At 39.3% G+C, this 25,166-nt stretch overlaps 2 protein-coding genes across 4 annotated transcripts; one reads left to right on the top strand and one right to left on the bottom strand.

The window, feature by feature from the left end:
- Window positions 1-1,800: 1,800 nt before the first annotated feature.
- rsad1 (radical S-adenosyl methionine domain containing 1) lies at window positions 1,801-24,536 on the bottom strand. 3 transcript variants are annotated; one of them, XM_087243101.1, is made up of 11 exons: window positions 24,334-24,536; window positions 24,119-24,252; window positions 23,410-23,614; window positions 20,084-20,449; window positions 13,193-13,256; window positions 9,476-9,623; window positions 8,097-8,151; window positions 7,282-7,385; window positions 7,015-7,176; window positions 2,536-2,722; window positions 1,801-2,463 (listed from the first exon to the last, which is right to left on the bottom strand). In XM_087243101.1, the coding sequence occupies exons 1-9, from the start codon at window positions 24,478-24,480 to the stop codon at window positions 7,065-7,067; spliced, it is 1,335 nt and encodes a 444-aa protein (XP_087099227.1). In that variant the 5' UTR covers window positions 24,481-24,536; the 3' UTR covers window positions 1,801-2,463; window positions 2,536-2,722; window positions 7,015-7,064.
- rasd2a (RASD family member 2a) lies at window positions 2,179-4,671 on the top strand. The gene is made up of 2 exons (NM_001030202.2): window positions 2,179-2,752; window positions 3,171-4,671. Exons 1-2 carry the CDS (start codon window positions 2,236-2,238, stop codon window positions 3,677-3,679), a joined length of 1,026 nt encoding a protein of 341 aa, NP_001025373.2. The 5' UTR covers window positions 2,179-2,235; the 3' UTR covers window positions 3,680-4,671.
- Window positions 24,537-25,166: the final 630 nt, after the last annotated feature.

The raw sequence follows: 25,166 nt of genomic DNA, 5'->3' as shown, positions 1-25,166 counted from the left end.
GGTCCCGGTGGCAAAAAGAAACCAGTGGCAATAGTAAACATGCGGTGTTGTGCAGTAGGATGCCAAATTAGAAAGTCCAAAAATAGAAAACTTAACATTTACCGTATACTACAGTGCTTTTAATGCCGACTACAGACGTCTTTGGCTAAAAGGGAGCTGAATGAAGTAACGACCTAATTTAAAATGCTGGAGTATTCAGGACACTGAATGCTAAGAATAAAATGTGAAAGTGTAAGTTATTATGCCCCATTCACACGGGACGTCAGCATCAACGCTTCCCATTTATTTTGAATTGGTGATGCCAGGCGTTGCCGAACTGCAATGTGGATCCTCTCTTATAAGCTCTTTTAATGTGTACACCAACCCTACCCCCAGTGACATCACTCGTAGAAGTGCAAGAAAGGAGGAGCGAGAGCTCAAGCTTCCCCTCGCTGGAGCTCAGCTCTGCCCAAATGGCTCTGCAGTGAGCACCACTTGAAAATTGGGACTAGCTCAACTTTTCAAGCACCGACAGAAGCGTCAGCCAATCAGATCGCTGTATGCAAATAGACAGTGACCTATTGCTGACTGAATTTCATTGGCTGACGCTGCTATGACGATCGCGTTAGCCCCAACTTCAGACATGCCTCCAATCAATCGTTGACGCTGAAGCCCGTGTGAATGGGGCGTTAAGGTAAAGTTGGTTTTATATTCACAAATTCATTCAGTGACCTCGGATTTTAGCACTACATAGTTTTAAATCTGGTAATCATGGAACATTATTTCTTGCACAAGACTACACATCTTGTTAACACTTGGAGCTTCAATGAGATTGAATATTTGGGGCTGGATGCTAGGCCATTTCGTCTTGGCCAATATTTAATGGGAGGGTGCTATTGCAAATGGGCCTGACAGATAAAAGCCACTCTAGCATTAATTTTGCTGAATCACTGTGCTTATTACTGGATGACAAGCTGTTATATGACAATGAAAGCATTATGTAAATAATATATATATATATATATATATATATATATATATATATATATATATATATATATATATATATATATATATATATGTAATCAATATAATTGTAAAAAATTGTACTGCACAGGATGTCATTCCCTTACTGTAAATGCTAGTGCTCCCGGGGTTTTTCTGCCACCTCCCTGTGTGTGCATCCTGAATGTTTACAAACAGCGTAATTCATCTATATATATTTCATTTTGCACACAATTGCAATTGGCTAATACGGCAGTGTTTAAAATCGAGATATGTGCGATTTAATTACACAGCCCAACCATTTACCATCATTTGCTATTCCCTACATTAGTCCACTTATATAGCCCGGTGAAAGAAAATGAATGTCCTGGAAGCCATTTTGTATGTCTTACTGGTTAATAAATCCTTCAGACAGATTATATTTCAACATCAGACCCTGTGATAGTTATAGTACTTATTGAGCTGTCTATTAGTAATTATTTTGATTTCTGTCATGTATGCAAATGTTAATTTGTAAATTAAATAATTTATATAGAAACTTACACAAATAGGATTCCGCTGTGGATGCCATCTTGTGGTCAGATGTAGAAAATAATTTGACGTGCAAAGTCTCAATCTCTCAATGCATTATATGTATTTTTCTAGCTAAGTGTGTATTGATTCACTTGGGATTGACTGTGTGCTTTGGAATGTTCACAGTTTCGGACACCACTACAAATGGCTGCACCTCAAACAAGTGCACTGTTTAAGGGTATAAAGGGCGATCCCGGATACTGCCAAAATTGAAGTGGGAAATAGCAAACTAAACTTCAGAAATCAAATGTATTAATTGTTTATTTCTTTTAGCTTTCTCACTTTATTTTTTTCACAGAAACAATCATGCAGTTATCACAAATCATTATAAGTGTGGTTTAAAACAAAACCTTAAACTTTTGGCTTCACCAGTAAAACAGATTAAAAACAGGTTAGTTACACTTAACTGCAGGCAATGTAAAAACCTTAATCTCTACATAAGAAATAAGAATGGCAACATTCCAAGCAACACTGCAGTAGGCAATACCTTAAAAAGGCAGCAGAATATTTCAGGTTCACCAGAGAAGCCTGAGCACCTATAAGCGCTGAATGACGCACAGCACGACACTGCCCATCGTCCAGCATCAGCATATAAAAGCGAGGCGGGAGCGCGTAAAGCTCACTGAGGGGTACGAGCAGCTGATCCCCTGCACCGCAGACTAGCACCAGCCGTTCTGGATGATACCAGCCGGGAGCATGGAGGTGAATGCAACTGATAAAGCTTTCCTTTCAGTTGATGGCACCGCGACACTCACTAGTTGTAGCTATCATTCCGCCACAGTTGATGCGTCTTTGCAATGCACGCATCCAGAGTCCAAGGCGCGGGTGGTACGCTCCTCCAGCACTGGAAAGCGACCCTCCTCGTCTGAACGCAAACCCCGGAGATCTCTAGACCCTCTCTCTCAGCTGCATAAAACAAAGCATATGAGATATGAGGTTAAGAATGACGAGCTGGTGAGCGTGAAACCCAGTCATTACCGGCGTGTAGTAGTGCTTGGCGCGCCCCGAGTGGGGAAAACAGCGCTGATACGCCGCTTCTTAGGTGAAGAAGTGTTCGAGGAACATTACGAGCCAACAAGCGAAGACTTTCACAGCAAACTGTACCACATCCGAGGAGAAAGATACCAGCTAGACATCCTGGACGCGTCCAAAGAGAGAGACTTTCCTGCCAAACGAAGACTGACTATTTTAACTGGTCAGTATGAGCACTTTAATTTAAATTATTTCTTATAAAAACATAAATACAATTAAGCGCACAATAAAATGAATTACAAAATATTTTTTTTAGATTTAATATTTTATGTTCTTATCTATTTATAAACCTAGACGGTAGATTATTGTTGTTCTTTTAAGAATTAATTTAATAGCAAAGCCCTCATTTCGTTTGATTTTTGAATTTTTATAAAATTATTTAATAAAAGTGTTATTTAAAATATTAAATTAATATTTTTGTAAAATAAAAGTAAATATAATTAAAAGTACAATTATTCTTCTATTATTGAATAATGATGTTTAATTTTTTATCAAGATGTATTATTAATATTATCTTTTACTGTTATGTAATAACATAAATGAACAAAGTTCTAATTTCTTGTGCGTTATGACCTCAACAGGTGACATCTTCCTGCTGGTGTTCAGCGTGACTGACCGAGACTCTTTCACAGAGGTTTGCTCATTACGCGAGGAGATTTTCACAGCCAAATCCAAGTTGACCAAATCCAAAGAAAACAGACAGCTTCCAATAATAATCTGCGCCAATAAAGCAGACGTGGACTCCCCGAGAGCTGTGCAGCGCTCAGATGTCGCCCAGTGTCTCGGGGAGGACAGTGTCCTTTTTGAGGTGTCCGCAAAAACCTGCACCAACCTTGAGGAGATGTTTGAGACCCTGGCGGTTCTGGGAGGCCTTCCGACAGAAACCAGACCCTCTCTACATCGAGACATCTCTATCCACACGTACCACGCCCTGAGCAGCAGAAAGAGAAACAAGCGCGCCGTGAACGAACCGTGTGGAGCCGTGCACCCGCTCGCGCGCAGACCGAGCTTCAGCAGTGACTTACGTCGCGTCCTGGGTCCGAGCACCCCGAAAAAGAGCACACCAATTGAGAGGTGTCAGATACAGTAAAAGAGTCACACTAGGGACTCTGATTCAGACCTATGAATAATAATTATTCACCTATGTAAGAATTATTAAATTCTACATGTCCCTGGCTGGACCAGAGGACAGATAATGCTAAGTACTATTTATGAAATGTTTTGATGGAAAATCAGGCTCGAGATAGCTGGTTTAAACTGGTCATTAGCTGGTGTAACCCAACTTGTGAATCAGCAACAAACTACGTCATCGTAAAAAGGTTATTTTAACCATATACCTCATTCAACCTATAATGAGCTTTACTGGTATACATGGATGTATAGGTTGATTGTTATGTAAAATATTTTTACACAAATAAAACTATTTCATGAAGATGTCTCCATACTCATTTAAGTGGTGGTTGCTTTAAAAAACTAACAAATTAAAGTGACAGTTGATTATATGTGTTTGATTTTTAATTGTTTATTATTTTAATAATTTTAATACTAGTTTTGGGTAGATTGTTTAATCAACAAAAACAAGAGTTCTGAATTGAATAAAACCACTTAATATCGCTGATTGTTTTTGTTAACATTTAAGTGACTTTAAATAGCTATATCAAATGATGCATGCCTTTTTATTGCACTGGTTGATTTAGTGACCATAATTTAGCTTACCTAAATACTGTTTTTGTCTTGATCTTTCCACTTACCATAAAATTGATAACTCTCATTTATTAGCTATTTATACTTTTATCCTAAAATGAGATTTGCTGAGTGTCTGGTCAACCAGTTACAAACTAGTTTGGACAAACTTAAATGGCTTCAATTCTTTTCAGCAAAGAAATGTTAAAAAGTAAGCGCTTGTGTGTGTTTTCTTTACATTTAATGTATTACCTCTAATTTGTTTACACGTTTCTTAGCTATACTAGCTAAAACTTCAATAAAATATGCTTCTGTTACTTGATATTGAACATACATTACCTCATTTTCGTTTCCAGTTGTTTTGTATCACTGACAATAAAATATTCGTGTCTCAAGAAACACTGCGTCGTTTCTATCCTTTAAAAAGTAAAAGTTAGTGACAGCTAACAAAGTGTTCCCTCCACTTCTCTTCAGCACATCGACAATGTGGTCAATCAAATGACGTTACGTCAATTGTTAATATTCATGAGTGCAGCCGAGCATATTTATACCACGTCCCTCACCTCAGCTTATTCTTGCAGACAGGCTAAAATCACTCCTCCGCGTTTAGGATAAACCAGTTTAGTCACAAAATGGCCATTTATGGATGCGAGAAGAAAATGGTGGGCGGTGAAGCTCTGGTTCATCATCTGCAGTTGTTTGAGTCATCATCGGTTCGGTGGCGTAAAATTCTTTCATAGGCTAGCACGAAAATGCACCCACGCACCCAAATGTGTGAATATCTGACAATACAATCACGCTTTGCATAACAGACATTATACAACACGATAGAGGGATTAATTCCCTGTAGATTTAATGAATTTGCCAGAATACACTAATGCATAGATATGCTTACAAAAAAAGGCAAGCTGCATTAACGGTAAGACAAGCAATTGGCATATCTGTTTCAGCACGTTTGCAACTTTTATTAAAAAGTTAGTTCATGTAAAACGAAACTTCTGCCATTATTTACTCACCTTTGACTTGTTCTAAAACGGTTTGTGTCTTTATTTTTAACCATTTGTTTAGTAACGTTATGGAAAAGGGGTTCAGAACCATGGACAGCGAACCCTTTAAATCAAACGCAGTCAAAAAAAGAAAAGCATTGTGATTATATTTTATAATGTTATCTTGTCTCAAAAACATTTAACTCATTTTAATCTTTTTGAATGATAGTTAGATGTATAAGATCGATCGAAATAATATACATTAATTGTGCTTGCACAAGAACTAAAAACTTTGAACAGGAAGAAACTCAAAAGTGAATGAAAAATGCATGATTCTTCAATGACCTTCTCTTTTACTGAGCACGTGGGAGGTTTGAAGGAGAGAAACTTCAAATAGCAATGAAAAATCAATTGTACTAAAGATATTAGGCCCACATGGTGAAGTAATTTCACCATGCCCAACCCATGGTGTAACCCAACCCAGTGTTGGGTTCACAAATTAAGTTTTATTTAACTATAAATAAATATTGATTTTATTTATAAAACTAAATATTTTACAGTGTACTTTACATATATATTTAAGCACATACAACCAGTCAAAAGTTTAGAAATGGTAAGATTTGTTAATGTTTTTATAAAAGCCAATTCTGCTTGCCAAGGCTGCATCTATTTGATCAAATAAATACAGTAAAATACAACGTTAAACTGTGAAATATTATAACAATTTTAAAATACCTTTTGATATTGAATGTAGTTTCAATTTTAATTTACTATTGTGATTCAAAGCAGAATTTGTTATTACTCCAGTCTTCGGTGTCTGATTATCTTTAAGAGATCATTGTAAATGAGGATTTGCTGTTCTCTTATAATCAGTAATTATTGGAACAATGAAATTTTAAAACATTTTTAAGGTTTAATCTGTTTTTTCTTTATTATAAATTATTCCATGTTAGCTTTTATTGCGATTTTTATCTCAATGGACAGTGAATTTACTTCACTAATAATGCAAAATGTACAAAAGTAGCAAACACATTAATACAACCTGTATATAATGTTCATAGTACATCCATCTGTTATTATCTCCATAGTCTTTCTATAACTGCACTTTATAACTTATACCTATCCTGCACTTGCTGCTATTGCACTTTGCATTGTGCTTGTACATGTGTAATGACAATAACGTTGAATCTATTTAATATCTATATACTCCAGGTAGTATTAAGCTCCTATATAAAAATGGGGAAAAAAAACATCTGCAAGTTCTGAAAGAGATCAAACCTCAGCAAGTAACTTAGATGTAACATAAGGCATTACTTTCCACAAAAAGTAATTAAGTAACACAATTAGTTTTGGGGGCAGTAGGTTAATATTGTAATGCATTACTTTCAAAAGTAACTTTCCCCAACACTGCTTGTTTGACATATTATAGCCCATGTGTTTTAATTATTATAATTTTTTAAAATAATATATCAAAATAATATCATGACATTCTTATTCCACCTAAATAAACAAAATACTAAAAACAATTATTATTATAATTTTCATCATCATTATAATTTTTAAAAAATAAAAAATGTGCTCTTTATAGATTAGGGGCATTCAATTTGATGCATATACAGTGTGAACAGTTTTTTTTAAATAATATTTTTTTGTGAATAAATAAATAGAACTGCAGTAAAAAAAAAAGTTTAACATTTGGTCATTTATCAAAAGTACATAATTCCTTACATAGGAGAATTTTTTGTTTTGTTTTTACCTCATTAGCTATTTGCTGTGTGTGTCATCAGTCTGTCTAAATGAGTGTCTTTATTGTGTCCTTTTGATTCCCCTGCTGTGGAAAAACATCTCCAGTTCCAGCAGTATTGTGGGTAAGATGCTGTCCAGCAGCACTAATCCTTCCCAGGAGCACCGCAAACCCCTAAAACAGATACATATCACAGAAAACTGAAAATGCAGCATACAACATAGACATGATTATTTAATCAAGTTGCATAACATATGAAATGTATGCAGTAAACATTACCTATCATCAAGTATTAGAAATCTTCCACCCTGCAATTCCTGAATATTTGCTGATTTCCCAAAAACTTGTTGAAGGTTTGCTTCTGGGCTGAATAACTCCCAGTGCTACAATTTAACAAAAAAGAAAGCAATGTAAAAACCAAGAACTAATAGATAAATTCACAAGTAAATGTATTTAAGTGAAGATGGGAATACAAAGTATTCAAATATCACTATGGAAAAACATGGAGGGACAGTGAATTTTTTGGTATGGGTTTAGGTAAAACTGTTATATTTGTTTTATTCTATGAAGGTCTTTCATTTATTGTTATTTATTGTAAATAAATTAATAAATCTAAAAATTATTAGAATATAACAGTATTTACAAATATGCTTTTTTTTTCATTTGTTGTGACTGAAAATCAAGATTATTCCAGGAAATATTGATTTCTTAACACTTCTGAAGTTAAAACATTTTTAATGTGCTAGTAAATATAATCGTCTGAAAACATGATGAGGCAATCAACCCCGCTTCCTGGTAACACACGGGACTATTTTTTGTTATTTTCCACCAAATTCTCTAAATGGCAGCATTTCAATTTTTGAATAAATTATTAGTAACTTACAGGATAAAACCAAATTATTTTAACACACAAACAAAAATAATAGATGATTTTAAAAGTACAGTTTGAAGGCTTAACTACAGTAGGTTTTTTAAGTTAACTAATCGAGTTAGGTTAACTATTATTAGTTTTTCTAAAAGACGAAGAAAAATACAATAGGAAATACTCAGAAAATTTTCCCATCTCAATTAAACATCACAGTGACCTCCTGTACCTGATGGGTGATTCCCTCATTCATACGTAGACCCATGACCAAAACCTCCTCTAGCCTGCAAACACAAAACCAAACATCAATCTGAAATACGTTTCCCAAACAGTGACGTAACTCGCAGTTGAACTATAGTACGATGCATCGTTTGGGAAAAGAACGATGTAGTGACGAGTGATTCCCAAAACCTATAGTTTCTCTGGCGCAGATCCATTGCTTGAACCATGTTAGTTGCAATGTAAAACACCCATAATGAGGCTCTAAATGGGGATGGAGTAATAACTTCTTTAGAGAAGAACTCCATAATTTTTTGTGCAAATTATATTGTTTTATGTGTGCCCATTAAAAAAATACTTTGAAAGTAAATTACACATGAAAGTGATGACTGTAATGCGTTTTTTTTTTTTTTTTATCATTCCAAGTTTAAATGTTAGAATGTTCTAAATTAATTGGGCAAAGGGGGGATAACTGGGAATAGAACACAGCCAGGAACTATGTGTCTAACTACAGCTCCAGAGGTGTAGTTACAAGCGCAGACGCTTATGACGCAGTTTGCGATTGTTTGTTGCAACTATGGATTTGGGAAATGGCAAATCAATGAACTATGCTTGTAATGACAAAACTTGCAACCTTAGTTGGCTAACAATGGGAAACGCACCCCTGTGCAGCTACTCCAAATCTAGATGTGTTTGTCTGTACTGTGTTGCTGCGTGTCTGCTGGTATTAAAAAGTCAAATTTAAGACTTTAAGACCTTTTTAATTAATGAAATTTCCGACTTATAAAAGGGCTAAAAGATGTTTAATGGCTAATACGGAAAAAATTTTACTTGACCTATCAAAAAATATAATTTTAATTAGTTATTTCTTTGCCACATTTTAAATAATGTGGCAAAACATATATACAAATATTTTTGCAACATACTTATTAAACATAATTAACAACCAAATAACAAAAAAAAAAAAACTCTTTAAAAACTAATTGTATGCACAACAGACATTTTTAGGAGTTTTAGTCAGATGTATTTGTTGGTGATTGGACGCATATAACATGGATTGGGTAGCTTTACATAATGAAAAAAATTAATGATTATAGACCTACACAACAATGTTTTAATCAATTTCATTTTTAGAATAGAAATTTGACATGGATGAGACCAACAACACTGAGGTGGTTTATGAGGAAATTCTAAATGCTTTCATACTTAATAGGGTTTTTATTTGACATTCAAAATTTGTTTCCTGTGAGGGTTGGGTTTACTGGTAGGGGCAAATAATAAGTGTTTATTACAGTATAAAATGCATTACACCTATGGAGAGTCGTTGTAAACCACTAATATAAACATGTGTGTGTGTTTGTGTGTGTAGGGCAGATCAGATGCTCTTACAGCTGGAGATGGTGAAGTGTTATTCTCCTGCGTGTTCCTTGACCGCGACTCTGAACCTCTTTTATCCAAACATCGGGCTCTAATGTCTGTGTTCGTGCTTCTCTCTGAACTCCTCCATCTCCATGCGGCACAAAACGACCATGAGCTCCTACACAGATGATTAAGAACATAACAAAATGTTGAAAACTTGAAATGAAATCTTATTTGTGTTAAAAAGAAAAGAGAGCGCGTTTAGTTTGGCATTGGTCAGTCATTTAGGCTCAAGGCTGTTCGTTAATCAGTCTGTTTTTTATTGTAAATAAATATACCATTTAATCTTCCAGACAGTTATTGATTTTGGAGATGCAAAGTAAACAAAAAAGTTTTAAACGTTTACTTTATTTATCTTTTTAAAAAGCGTGCAGAATGAAACGTTTTGTGAAATTCCTCCCCAAAGTAAATCGCTATTTACAGGACGCAAAGTAAGTCTAAGAGGAAAAAATGAGCATTTCACAAGCAAACAGTTAACAGTTTTTTTAACAGAAAACTGTTAAACAGAGCATCTACTGCGTGAGAATGAGAGATAATGAAACTACTTTCACATTCGCTTTTGGATAGGGAAACCTTTACACACAGACATCAATTAGTCTATAAATAAATAATTTTGTTTGTTAAGCGCAAATATTCGTTTCAAAACTATTTCTAAATTCAGTTATAATTTCCAGCAAAGAATGAATGAATAATAATAACAAAATGTGCTCAAAAACCTGAGTTATATTCTAAAACACATGCTGTGCCCCATATGGTCTAAAACCTGACAGGTGGACAAATCTAAGCTTGTTTTTAATAAAACAAATATAAATGTGGATATAATAAATATTACTGCTAATAATAATAACATTATACAAAAGAAAATTGTTATGAATGAACTGAAAAAGCCTCCCGAGATGAAGAAGACATAAAAGCAGTGATTTTTCATAGTTATGTAGGCTAGAAAATAATGTTTTGTAATATTTGAATTCTTTATATTTATATTCTATATCTATTCTTATTATATCCTATATATATATCCCTAATATTTAAATTTTTTCATATGTAAAGATATTTGCCTATTGCTCTCTTGTGCCTATTAAGCAGTGCGTAAGCGAGGCGCAACTCTGCGACGGATTATTTTTGGTCTAAAGAAAAATCTATTATAGTTTCTCAAAATAGCAACGCGCCAGCAACGCCTTTCTTTTTAGACCAGAACGCCTATGGGCGCACAAATGAGCGCTAATGCATTTGCTATTTAAAAAGCATAGCGCAACGCCTCAAAACGACTCTTGTGCCAAGCTGAAACTACCAAAAGACTATTGCGCCGCGCCTTGCGCCACACTGCACCGGGTGTATAATAGGGCCCTCAGTGTTAAAGAGAGAGTTAGTTTACAGTTATTGCCATATCAACCTTAGGGGCAAAACCAGATATTAAGTGCAAACAGTTTATAAATAACACTTTTCTATAATGTATATACATTACCTAACAAAAGTCTTGATATCTATTCCATTTGTAAGAGCAACAAATAATAACCTGACTTCTGGTTGATCATTTGGAAAAGTAGCAGAAAGTAGATTTTTCCGATGAAACCTCTGTTGAACTGCATCCCAATCATCACAAATACCAAAGAGCTACTAGAACCCACATGGAGCTAAGATTCTCACAGAAAGTTCAGTCAAGTTTAGTAAAGTAAAAATCATGTTTTTGGGTTACATTCAGTATGGGAGTGTGCAAGAGACCTGCAGAGTGGATGGTAACATCAATAGCTTGAGGTATCAAGACATTTGTGCTGCCCATTACAAACCACAAAAGAGGGTAAATTCTTCAACAGGATAGTGCTCCTTCTCAAAGTTCAGCCTCCACATCAAAGTTCCTCTAAGCAAAAATGGTCAAGTGCTCCAGGATTGGCCCACCCAGTCACCAGATATGAACGTTCTTGAGCATGTCTGGAGTAAGATGTAGGAGGCATTGAAGATGAATACAAAAAATCTTCAAAAATTCAGGGAGTCATGCAAGAACGCTTTCTTTGTCATTCCAGATTACTTTATTAATAAGCTATTTGAGTCATTGCAGAGATGTATGGATGCAGTTGTCCAAAATCATGGTAGTCATAAACAATATTAATTCTTTTTCCACTGCACCATGACTTCATATTCTATACTGTACATTATTTCTGTTAAGTGACAAGACTTAGTAACAAGTAAAGTCAGACCTTACTGTACTAATTAAATAATTACAAATCAAGGCATGACTGCATTAATTCAGTAAAATAAGCGTAATCTGATACCAAATGATACTTGACTAGAAGTAACAAGAAGTTATTTGTTGTTCCTAAATCTTGGATAGGTGACAAGACTTTTGAAAGGTAGTGTGGATTTATAACAATGAACAACATCAACAACAATAAATAATACATAAAATAGGATACAAATCTAAAACAGTTTTAAGATTTACTTTGATAACAATTCTACAATTTTAAAGGATTCACATTTTTTTTTAAATTTCCTTCAAAGTCTCTCCAGATAAAAAATGTTGTCTCATAACATTAAAAATAAGGAATTGCAAATGCTATCAATGATGAAATCCATGCTGTTTAATATATATATATATATATATATATATATATATATATATATATATATATATATATATATATATATATATATATATTTTTTTTTTTTTTCTTTTTCTTTTTTTTTTTCTTTTTTTTTTGTGAAAAACATGAGAACCACCTGAGAAAATATTATATATTATTCCTTCAATGCTAATGAAAGACTAAGGCTACTGGGACATTGCAATCAAAGGAGGAGTCCTTCTGGAGTGGCAGAGTTCATCACAGCTCTGCCAGTTGTTTTACAGAAACCATGTGTGCTTTTCACCATACACAATTAATCTGCTTGTAATGTTTCATATAACTTTGTTATGTTTGGTGTCATTTGACAGTTTATAACTTCACCATTGTAGTGATGAACCTAATAGAGACATTGATGTATTTCAATATACAATCTATTTACTATTGTTGAGCCATGGCCTGAGGAGAGTATGTTAATGTACTTCTCCCCCACCTCCTCAACTTTGCTTTCATGTTCAGCTGGTTTTGGGGGTTGGCATTTCACTCATGTTTGACAATGCTTTGCTCAGGGTATAAGAAAACGTGACTGTTGATGGGGGAGAATGGCTTTTACTTAGCTTCCACCGCACACTGGTGCATAGCCTCATCTGCTAACAAAGGCAGTTTCAGTCTTTGTTACACAGCAGTACATACGTTCCTCTAAGTTTCTCTATACAGTAGTTTATTCTACTGTCTGTATGTTTAAGCATGTAACTTAATAAACAACTTTACCTGCTTTAAGGCATTGAGATTCTTACTCTTTGTTAACGATAAAAACATCTTTAAATGGAGTCAGATTAATTACAATGGAATCAGATAAATGATTGATTAAAACATGCCATCCTTTAACTGCTTTCTGTTTCAATTATTGGTCCAGAATAGCAGTGCAAGCTTCAAGCCTTGCAACCATTTAACAGCATTCTTGATGAATAGTAAGAACAGTTTTTTTTTGTTGTTTTTTTTTAGCAGTTCCTTATGTGTTACTTATTTAACAAACCATAGCTAGATAATGGTACACATGGTATTCAAAAACAAACCCCTGAGTGACCCCAAACTTTTTAACAGCAGTGTATGTGATTGTAAATGAATGTACCTGGTCCTACACCGATGTACTGGTGTCCTCTCCAGTAGCCCATATTGTGTTCACTGACAGCGTTCTATAAAAAATTTATAATTAAAAAAATCCAAAATGATTCACATCACTGATTCCTGAAAAGTGATATAAAACATTACAAAACTGGAAAAATAAAACTTGTTCCGATTCAAATGAAACGTTCGAGGTTACAGAAGTAACCCTTCGTTCCCCGAGGAGGGGAACGGAAGTGCTATTAAGTGGATTTGATCTTTGTAAAAAAATCCACGAAATGGGAGGATTCGGTTTAGAAGCCGCTTGTCTGAAAGAGTATTGATCGGGCCAATGAAAGCAATGAATTGGCAGCGTAAGTTTGCACAGGTGTGCTTCATTGCCAATTATCCCAGCATATAAGCACACCTGGAGCGAGCAAACACCATCCTTTTAAGCTGAAGAGACTTTCAAACAGCTAAGGGACAGTCATAATGGCGACGGAGTATAGCACTTCCGTTCCCCTCCTCGGGGAACGAAGGGTTACTTCTGTAACCTCGAACGTTCCCCTTCGGTTGGGGAACTTCAGTGCTATTAAGTGGATTTGATCTTAGTGAAAATCCACGCAATGGGAGAACTATGGAAAGCGCCATAATGACTGCACCTTACCAACGCCCCCGATGAGGGGATAGTCAAGCAAGCGTGACGCACCCACATCATGGGAGGCGCGGTCCTCCAACGTGTCCCTGTCCTACTTCAACAGAAGTCTTACGGATTTAGATATATTTTTTGGGAAGTCGTGAGCATCTAGATAATTCTAGGAAAATACGACAGTACGTTGGGAAGCGTGCAATCCCGATAGGGAGGACGCTGCGGAGGCCATCCGTTACCCAAGGGGGGATTGATGGCAGAATTTACATATGGACTAGCCCTAAAAAGGGGAGTATGCTTCGCAAAAGAGTGGTTATCGGAGAGGGAAGACACAGGTCCGCCCAGGGGGGGGGGACTTAACCGTGGCGGAATAAGCATATGCGATCGCCTAGTGGGGATCACGCATAGCAGACACCTATACCCAAAACGCAGGCTGACCAGCGGGCAGACCTACAACATAGTGGGCCAGCAAGTGACTACTCCGCTGAGTCAGTGCTGGGGGCCACGGAGGAATCTGCAGGGCTCACCTGACGGGGAACTTTACTGACAGATAAAAAGGCGCACGTACCTCCGTGTTAGGGAGAATGGCGCAGCAAGTGTGTTTCAACACCCTTCCGAATTGTTTCCTCAATCACCAAGGGTTACCTAATACCCTTGAGGAAACCGGCTCCACTCGCAGATTGTAAAACCTTGCAAATGTGTTGGGTGTCACCCAGCCCGCAGCTCTACAGATGTCTGCTAGAGAGGCGCCGCGTGCGCGCGCTCGAGAGGATGCGAATCTCCGAATGGAGTGCGCACGCACTCTCGAGGCAAGCGGCTCACCTCAGCTCTGATAAGCGAGAGAATGGCATCCACAATCCAGTGGAAAAACTTATTTCAGTACGGCACTTCCCTGCTGCCGACCACCATAACAGACGAATAGCTGCTCAGATGATCCAAACTCTGAGTGCGGTCCGAATAATACTCAAGACGCGAACTGGACAATAAAGAAAGGGCTGGGTCTACCTCCTCCGAGGGCAGCGCTTGCAGGCACACTACCTAGTATTAAAACGGAGTGGTAGGAACCTTGGGCACATATCGCGGGCGGGGTCTCAGGACGTGAGAGAAGCCAGCCCAATTACAGGCACGAGTCACTGACCGAAAAATGCCTCCGGGTCCCCGACCCTCTAAGCGATATCAACGGGACCAGCAGAGCTGTCTTCAGGGACAGAAATATACTGAGTCGAGGAGCGAAGAAATCCTAAGAGGGCATGAGAGGGGGCGGGGTGGATTTATTGGCTTAGCGCCCCTGAGGAACCGGATGATGAGGTTATGTGTCCCACGGTGCTGCCAGCCACCGCGTCATGAGAGCGGAGATGGCAGCCACGTAACCTTGAGTGTGGAGGGTGACAGCCTGCTCTCCAGCTTCTCTCGGCGTAAAGAAAGCACAACGCTGATCTGGCAAATTACGGGGGTCTTCTCTGCGAGAGACACACCATTCAGTGAATAGACTCCACTTCAGGGCATAGGCGCGCTCGGGGAGGGGGCTCTAGCCCGAGTGACGGTAATAGCCACCAAAATCGGAGGTTACCCAAGTCTTTCTTGCATCTAAGGACCTCCAAAGATCGGCGAGGGTGCCAGATGGTGCCCTGTCCCTAAGAGAGTAGGTGCTCTCTCGAAGGGAACTGCCAGGGGAGGGCTATCGCGAGGGAGAGCTCTGACATCCCGGTCCGGTTGAGCCAGAGGGGCACAACCAGCAACCTGTTCCTCGTCCTCTGTGACCTTGCACAGTAACTGCGCGAGCAGGCTCACTGGGGGAAGCGCGTATTTGCGCATGCCTCGAGGCCAGCTGTAAGCCAGTGCATCCGTGCCGAGAGCACTCGTCAGGGAAAGAACAACTGGCAATGAGCGATCTCGGGGGAAGCAACAGATCGCGCCCATATCAGCTGAACAGACTCGGGGTGGAGTCTCCATTCTCCAGGACGTAAGGCTGCCGTGAGAGCGCATCGGCTGTACGGTTGAGCTTGCCTGAATATGAATGGCGTGCATCGATTTCAGCCGCGGATGACTCCAGAAGAGTAGACGGCGGGCGAGCTGAGACATGCGGCGAGAGCGCATACCCCCATACGGCTGATATACGCTGCCGCCGCCGTACTGTCCGTCCTGACCAGCAGGTGTTGCCGCTCCAGCACCGGACAAAAACGGTGGAGAGCGAGGAACACTGCCAACAGCTCCAGGCGATATGCCAATGCAACTGGGTACCTTTCCACAGGTCCGCAGCCACATGCCCGCAACGCACAGCCCCCCAGCCCGTGTTGGAAGCGTCTGTTGAAACGACAACAAGACTGGACGCCTGTCCTAGAGACACCCAGGCCTGTAGGAACGAGGGGTCGCTCCAAAGGCTGAGGGCATGGCGACACAGCGCAGTAACAGAGACTAGGTGTGCGCGCGCGTGCCATGCGCGTCTGGGGACTCGATCGTGAAGCCAGTGCTGAAGTGGTCTCATATAGAGTAATCTGAGCGGCATGAAGCGGCTCCGGATGCCATATGCCCCAGGAGCCTCTGAAATAGTTTCAGTGGGACCACTATTTTACTGTCGAGCTCTCCCAGACAGTACAGCATCAGCTGAGCACGCTCTCCGGAGAGGCGCGCTGCAATGGTGACCGAGTCCAGCTCCACCCCGAGAGAAGAGATCCTCTGCACGGGGGCGAGTTTGCTCTTTTCTCGGTTGACCTGAAACCCCAACAGATGGAAGTGCCGGAGCACTTTGTCTCTGTGCATAATCAATTTCTCAAAAATCAGCCAGTCGTTAAGAAAATTGAGTATGCAGATGCCCGCGAGCAGAAGGGGCGCTAAGGCACCCTCCGCGGGCTTGGTGAGGACCCGCGGAGACAGAGAGAGCCCGAAGGGGAGGGCTTTGTATTGCCAAGCTCGACCTTCAAACGCAAACCGCAGAAACTGACATTGGCGAGGAAGAGTGGAGACATGGAAATACGCGTCCATCAGGTCTAATGCTGCAGACCAACCCAGAGGACGAATGCACCGGAGGATGCGCTTCTGCGTGAGCATTCTGAACGGCAGCTTGTGCAGACAGCGGTTCAAAACGCGCAGATCTAGGATTGGCTGTGACCCACCGCTCTTTTTGGGCACGATGAAGTGTGGGCTGTAAAACCCGCTCTCCATCTCGGCTGGAGGGAGCGGCTCAATTGCATCCTTCGCCAGGAGGACAGCAATCTCCTCTTGCAAGACAGGGGCGGACAGGGGGCTGACCCTGGTGAATACACACCCGTGACTTGGGGGGCCGTTTCGCGAACTGAATCGCATAGCCAAGTCTGATTGTGCGTATGAGCCACCGCGAAGAGCTGGCAGGCAGAGCAGGCAGGCAGAGCTCTCGCTAATGGACACATCGCTACAATCGCTGACGTACCAGCAGTGGGGCAGCGCGGAGTGGGTGTGCTGATCCGGGAAGCACGCGGGTCCCACGGAAAAGCTGGAGGTGAGATATTTGCTCTCACTCCGCACCCGAGCTCCGGAGAAGAGGCTCGAGGGGTGGGAGAAAGGAGACCGTCCTCCCAGCGCTCGTGAGCCACTGGCGAAACGCACTGAATCTGCAAGCTAGAAAGCATAGCGTCCCAGACTGGCAGATTTCGGGCTGTCACATCCGGGGAAGTGGAAAAGTGCTCTTTCATGATGTTTTCATGGCAGTAAAAAGTGCCTCCTCCAGCGGGGAGTTCCCTCTTCTCCAGATGGCCTGTCCCAGGGACGCTTCGCGGTCCGTTCTGGGCAGGGGGGGCTGCCTGCTTCCGAGGTGCCCGACGCGCTCGCTTCGCCAGAGGCGTGTGCGGGGGCGGAGCAGCTCTCGTAGACAGGCGCCTTCGGCAAGGAGCAGGTATGAATGGCACGGCGGGCGGAGCGGGCTACGGACCGCCGATAAGACATCACCCATCAATTGCTCTCTCACCGCCTTGAATTCCTGGGTGAATTCACAGACGGTGTCGCCGAACCTGGCTTGGGATATGGGGAAGTCAAGAAAGCAGACTTTGTCGACTTCGCGCATATCAGCCAGGAGTGGCGCTCCTGGATCACTAATGTGGACATCGTCCTCCCCAACGCACACGCAGCGGACTCAGTAGTCCGAAGAGCTAAGTCGGCGGCGGTGCGAAGCTCGTAAGCCTGGGTTGGACCCACCCTCGTGCAGCTCGGCCAGCGCCTGCGCTTGGTAGCGCTGGTAGGTGGCTATTGCATGCAAGGCGGAAGCAGTAAGCTCTAGCTCCGAGGGAGGCAGATAACTTACAGGCTTTGGATGGGAGACGAGGCGGACCCCGCCAAGAAGAGGCGCCGCGCGGATTGACCGCCATCGCGCACTCAACCTGAGGAATCGCCACATACCCCCTGGCTGTTCCAGTGTCAAGAGTGGTGAGGGTGGAGGGACACGCAGCACAAGCAGAAAAAAGTGCTTTTCAAGACCACGTGAGCCTACTGTGCACCTCCGGGAAGAAGGGAACACCCCTCTAGTCGGTCCGGCCGCGAGCTGGGGGATAAACCATCTCCAACCCATGGCCGAAGCAGCCCGGGAAAGCACGGCTAAAATGTCCGTTTCAGGATCCATAGTGACAGCGCTCACCTGCCCGGAGGGGGCGAGCGGGTCTGGATCATCATCGGACAATGAAAGCCCACCCTCCGATGCCGCAGTGGACATCTGGGCGTAAGGGCTACCATCTGTTAGACGGATCGCTTCCCCCGCCCGAAGCTTGGATGGAGCGCTTAGAGGAGCGGGAGGTCCGCGGGCCCATGGGCGACGGATTATCTCTCGCTGAAACCTTCAGATCTGCCTGAGTGCCCGCTGCAGAGCAGGGGACAACTGGGGTGGTTTGCCTTTTTGCAAAGGCTAGCCGCGATCTTTACTGTGCAACAGTCATGGCATCGCAATGACGACATGAACTACCCGCGAGCAGCGCATTAACATGCTAGACCCCCCAGGCATGTAACGCAGTGCCCGTGCCCATCATCCGAGAACAGGAAACCACCGCATCCAAAAACGCACAGTCGGAGCGCCGTCCTGAAAATGACGTGATGCACGACTGTGTTGCTCTTTCTGTGAAGTTTGCAACTTTATACGCACCGCTCTGGAGGACCAGACCCAAAGAATGCCAGGCAAGGGAGAAACCCAGCTCAACCGTCTGCCGCTGCGTGTACACACTCTGGACCGGGAGAATGCTCTCGTTCGCTCAGAATCGCTGTTCACAGCAGGAGAAACCCTCATCGACTCGATCAGAAAGTCTCTTCAGCTTAAAAGGATGCCATTTGCTCGCTCCAGGTGTGCTTATATGCTGGGATAATTGGCAATGAAGCACACCTGTGCAAGCTTACGCTGCCAACTCATTGCTTTCATTGGCCCGTTCAATACTCTTTCAGACAAGCGGCTTCTGAACCGAATCCTCCCATTTCGTGGATTTTCACAAAGATCAAATCCACTTAATAGCACTGAAGTTCCCCAACCGAAGGGGAACTGCATTTGTGCCTTGCATGTACTAAGCTGCTGAGACACTGATAAAACTTGTCAACGTCATCTGACAATAAATGGAAATCAAGATGTTTTAAACGTTTCAAAACACATTCTTATGTTAGCAGAAAAGTAATTTTTTACATGATGTGACCAAAAAAATATAAAAGAGCTCATAAAAACATGCATGTTTCACAGAAAAATCAACCTTGATTTAATATGAGAAATCAAGTAATTCTTTTGATAAAACAACAAAATTATTTTTTCATTATTAAAATAATTTTTCTATACATTTAATTGCATAGAAATGATTGAACCGTGCACGCAGTGTTTTAGACTTTAAGTACTGTAAATTGTATATAATAATGCTAAAGTAAAAATTGAAGGTAATAGTTAAAAAAAACATAATTCTTTTAATAACTCATTTTTATTAAGTAACGCACTGCCATAGCGTCACAGCAAGATGCCAGTATTCACCTTAAAGTGACATTTAATAGCTTAACTAGGTCAATTTAGGTTTGGTTCATTTAAGTTAACTAAGCTAATTAAGCAAGTCACTTGACATAGGAATTTCTCTAGAAGAAAAAAACAATATAAAGAAAATGCTGTAAAATTGTCCTTGTCTGCCTACCATCATTTGGGAAATAGTTGAAAAAGAATGGCAATTCACAGTAGGGCTAATCATTTAGAATACAGAAAGTGCATTCTATATTTTTTTCTGAATCAAACCAAAACTTCAGAACTTCAATTTTTCCAGCATAAAAGAATATGATCAAATCCTAACTTACATTTCTGGCGAAGTTGGACACCTCATATTGATGGAAGCCACTCTCCTCCAGGACTCTGCAAGCTGTTTTGTACATGACAGCAGTGACTTCATCTCCAGGTACGCTTAGTTTACCACTCTCAACCTGTTTAAAAAGCTGGGTTCCTCGTTCCAGAGTCAGCTGATACAAAGAAATGTGATCATCACAAACATAAAGCAGCTCCTCCAGCTGTTTCTGCCAGCATGATACGCTTTGACCTGGAAGAGCAAACATGATGTCCACTGACACACGTCCTGGGCAGAGCTTCCGGGCCTCGGACACTGTCTGAAGGGCATGCTGGACACTGTGATCCCTACCTAGTATCCTCAGGTGATCGGCATTTAACGACTAAGGAGAAAAAAAAAAAAACCATTTGACCTATGGGGTGTTTTTCACTAAACCTACATACTGAACTTAATTTTCATCCAAACCTTACTAGTCAGGTCACACTTGGTCTATATTGCACTGCTGACAGAAAAAAAACCTTAAGTGCTTTTAAAGCATTTAAACAATATTTCTTGAAAATGTATCATTTTAAACGGAAAACTTGTTTAAATCTATATGCATCAGCAAAATTTCCAAATGCAGAAACTGATAAAAATGTATGCCAATTGCCATAAATGCATATTAAACTATTTTAAATTAAAGGTGTTATAAAATGTATTTATACAATATCTTAATTTGTTCTCTGATATCTACATAAAAGGTCTATGGCTTAGGTAAATGCAAAAATTGTTCAGAAACAGTTTTACAGGTCTATTTAAAGCTAGACTAAAGACACAACATTTTGTATTAGCATACACATAAAACACAAATGAATTGTTAGGTTGCATTTTTCAGGGCAACCAGATTAACAGACACTGTAATCTGGTTAGCATCTACCCTGATGTCAGTTTTCCTTACATCTACATAATCATCAATCTGACCTGTATTCTGACAGATGGCTGTTGTGGGTATTGAGGAGTCAAGAGTATAATTCTAATTCCTGCAAAGACTCCAGTGACAGAAGAGTCACTGCAATGATCTCGTTGGCTAGTTTGAACTCCCACCACCTTCTACATGACAGATGTTCATCATTCTCAAGCCTCCGATCCAATGTCCAGACTGCAGCTCCGCCTAGAGGAATAGTAATCGCGAGGCTGGTTTCCCTCTGGGTTTTTGTTTTTTGTTCTCTTCCTTCAACTGATGAAGTTTGCCACTGTCGCCTCTGGCTTACTTGGTTGGGACTGGTGGAGATGTGCATTGGTGGAGTTGCTCTTCAGTGGATCGGCCTTCAGTAGTGACCTTTGCATTAAACTGATCTGAGATAAACTGAACTGAACTTCAACAGTGAGATTTATACTAAACTGAACTAATATAATTTGTTTCACAATTTAAATTGTTTTATAGCTGAAAGAACTGATAAAGTTAGTGATACTTAGACTTAAAACTACATAAATATAAACATGTTTTTTTTTTAAATGTTGTTTCATATTTTTTACTGCCTAATAGTCAACTACATATATACAGTCTCAATAAGCTATATATACAATATACAGTTGAAGTCATAATTATTATCTCCCCTGAATTATTTGCTGCCCTGTTTATTTTTCCCCCAATTTCTGGTTAACGGAGAGAGGATTTTTTAACACATTTCTAAACATAATAATAACTAATTTCTTATAACTGATTTATTTTATCTTTGCCATGATGACAGTAAATTATACTTGACTAGATATTTTTCAAGACACTTCTAAAGTGACATTTAAAGGCTTAACTAGGTTAATTAGGTTAACCAAGCAGGTTAGGTTAATTAGGCAAGTTATTGTATAACGATGATTTGTTCTGTAGACTAGCAAAAAAAAATAGATAACTTAAAGGGCTAATAATTTTTACCTTCATTTTTTTTATTTATTGAAAACTGCTTGTATTCTAGCTGAAATAAAACAAATAAGACTCTCAAGAAGAAAAAAATATATATAAAAAGTCATTTGAAAATTTTCTTGTTCTGTTAAACACCATTTGAGAAATATAAAACAACAAAAAAATATATCATTTAAAGCGGGGCGTCAACTATATAATTCTGACATCAACTGTATATATTTACTTACAAAAAATTAACTACATTTAATAAACATAAACAAAACCGGTGGGTCAAATTGACCAAAAACATTGAAAATTTTAAAAAGGAATTTAAAAAATGTTGAAACGTGGCATGCATGTTCATGATTCTAAATAAGAAAAAACTCCCAATGTGTCCAAAATTAAATAATTGAGCAAATAAATAAATTAATTGGATAAATATTTCTGGGTGATGCGGTGTTGCAGTAGGTAGTGCTGTTGCCTCACAACAAGACGGTCGCTGGTTTGAGCCTCTGCTGTGTCAGTTGGCATTTCTGTGTGAAGTTTGCATGTTGTCCCTGTGTTCGTGTGGGTTTCCCCCACAGTCCAAAGACATGCGGTACAGGTGAATTGGGTAGGCTAAATTGTTTGTAGTGTATGATTGTGTATGGATGTTTCCCAGAGATGGGTTGCAGCTGGAAGGGCATCCGCTGCATGAAACATATGCTGGATATGCTGGCAGTTCATTCCGCTCTGGCGACCCCAGATTAATAAAGGCACAAAGCCGAAAAGAAAATGAATGAATGAAATAGTATTTCTGACTATAACGACCATTTATGAATAAGCTTATGTTAGATGAAATGATATAGCTAAATATAGGATAATGTAGCTGCTAAAAATATCAATCTTTGGTTGATGACTTTACACCTTTAACTTTTATTCTAATCTTTATTTGTTGACAAATGTCACCTGATTGTACCCAAAGTACTATGCACTATAGTTTTTTTTTTTTTTTATAAAGCGAAACCTTACCAAAATAGATTACCTGTAGCCTACGAAACTATTTTATTGTGCATTTATAAATATGCTTACAAAAAAAAACTATAGACAGTATTGAGTGTAGAAAAAGAAATGGAAATTATGAATATAAAAACAGCTAATTTATTATTAAGCATAATAAACTACCAATATAAATGTGAAGACCAACACATTTTTTGCAATGAAACGGATTTTGCCAATGGGAAATCTAATATGAAATATGCTTAACTGTGGTGATGTGCATGTTATTTTGTGTTCAACAGATTTTGGAACAAGTGGAAGATAAGTAAATGATGGTAGAATTTTGGTTTTTGGGTTAATTTCCTGAAATATTGTTTTAATTGCATCATACTGTATTAGTCACTTTAAAATGTAAGTAACAGTGTGTGTCAGAACATTAAAAAATATTACTTTATTTCTGGAAACAGTGCAGTGTGTGCATTTAACACCTGAACTCCGATAGAGAAGCGGTTCACTCCTGCCAGGGTGAAGTCTTTCAGACGAGCTTTTCCAGCAGGTGTTGGATTGACTTCTAGAGTGACTTCTGCAAGATCTGAAAGATTGCTGTTTTTGGTCACGGTCTCTAACACTGCAGCAATAGTGGAGGACTGAGCCAGACTGGGTGTTCCTCCTCCGAAAAACACTGAGGTAATCCTGCAGAACAGGCAAAATTAAAGAGAAAGTTCACCAAAAAATGTAATTATTGTTTAAAATTTACTCATTCCAAACCTGTCTTTCTTCAGTTTAACAGAAAGGAAAATATGCTGAAGAATTAATTTATAATGACGATTAATGAAGATTAATATGTGCTGAAGAAAAACTGCCACTGACTTCCATAGTATTTATTCGTTTGGATGTCAATGGCTGTTTTTCCCCCAACATTCTTCAATATATCTTGATTTGTGTTCAACAAAAGAAACAAATAAGCAAAAATTAGCACAATATTTCCATATTGTATGTCAGCATGCTTTCCTAATTTCTCTTCTTGACCATATAATCAATGTAAACTTTTGTAATCCAACATTTTCAATTATTTTCATTTATTTTTTCATTTATTTACACGTGATATTTAAAAACCCGTTTTAAATTACATTTCACAGTTAGAATTACAAATATCACAAATACAATCTAAGCCTTCCTTTTTAGCAGCACACTGACCTGGACACCTGACTGAGTTTCAGTAAAGTCTCTGTCTCTTTCTGCAGACATTCTGTCATGGTATCGTGGTTTTCACTTCGGAGGATATACTTGTTAAAGTTGCAGTAGGAGCATCTTTTTAGGCAGTAGGGCCACTGAAGAACAAAAGAAATACATGCGCATGATACACTGACTGTTCTGCTCAGTTGCAGAAACTGTCAAACCGTGACACTCACGTGTACATAAAGAGACGCTTCAACTGCATGAGAAGGAATTTTATCAGAAGCGATAGATCTCAGATGTACAGAACCGACTGTACTCCAAAAACACTGCATCAGGTGTCGCTTTTTCAGTAACGTTAAAGTTAAAACTCGTGTCGACATGACTGAAAAACCCTTCGCACAGCCGCATTTTCCATACGGTGCTATTTTACTGCGACACTTTGCGTCACCTCCTAAACGGTCTTGTTATGATAACAAAACAAAAAAGAATAGTAAAAATATATTTGTAAAAATGTAAAATATATATATATATTTTTTGTTTTTTGTTTTAGTGACTTAAATAATATATAGATATCTAACCAAACAAACAAAAACAAGCAAAGAACAAAAAAAGCTACCACACGATGGCGTGATTTTACCATTGTCACCCACTACAATTTTGTTCAAAGACAAAACAGGTTGTCAGTATCTACTAAACTTTAAACCGTTTTAAATAGGATTACATGTATCTTAAACTAAAATTTAATTTAGTAAAAGTTTGTCAAAGTCTTGTTAGGCATTTTTTTTTTTAAAAAATGTCCGATCCGATCGTATAAATTTAATAAGGACCAAAATATGTATTGTCATTTTAAATATTTAAATATCTAAAATATTTCCATTATCCGTTAAATATAGATTTTAGGCATTTGTCAGCATTAAGTTTTTAATAGTTTAAAATGAAAATCAATTTATCACTCAGATCTAATTCATTATGCTGCTTCATTTTTACATATTTTGACTTTGTATATGAGGATCAGTAATTTTTTGATTTTTTTTTGTTATTATAGTCATAAAGTACACTTAGTATC

This window comes from Danio rerio, chromosome 3 (assembly GCF_052040795.2).
Source record: "Danio rerio strain M-AB ecotype USA chromosome 3, GRCz13ab, whole genome shotgun sequence".
Taxonomy (NCBI): domain Eukaryota; kingdom Metazoa; phylum Chordata; class Actinopteri; order Cypriniformes; family Danionidae; genus Danio; species Danio rerio.
The sequence above is the reverse complement of the archived record's forward strand: the minus strand, read 5'-3'. Positions and strand labels throughout refer to the sequence as shown.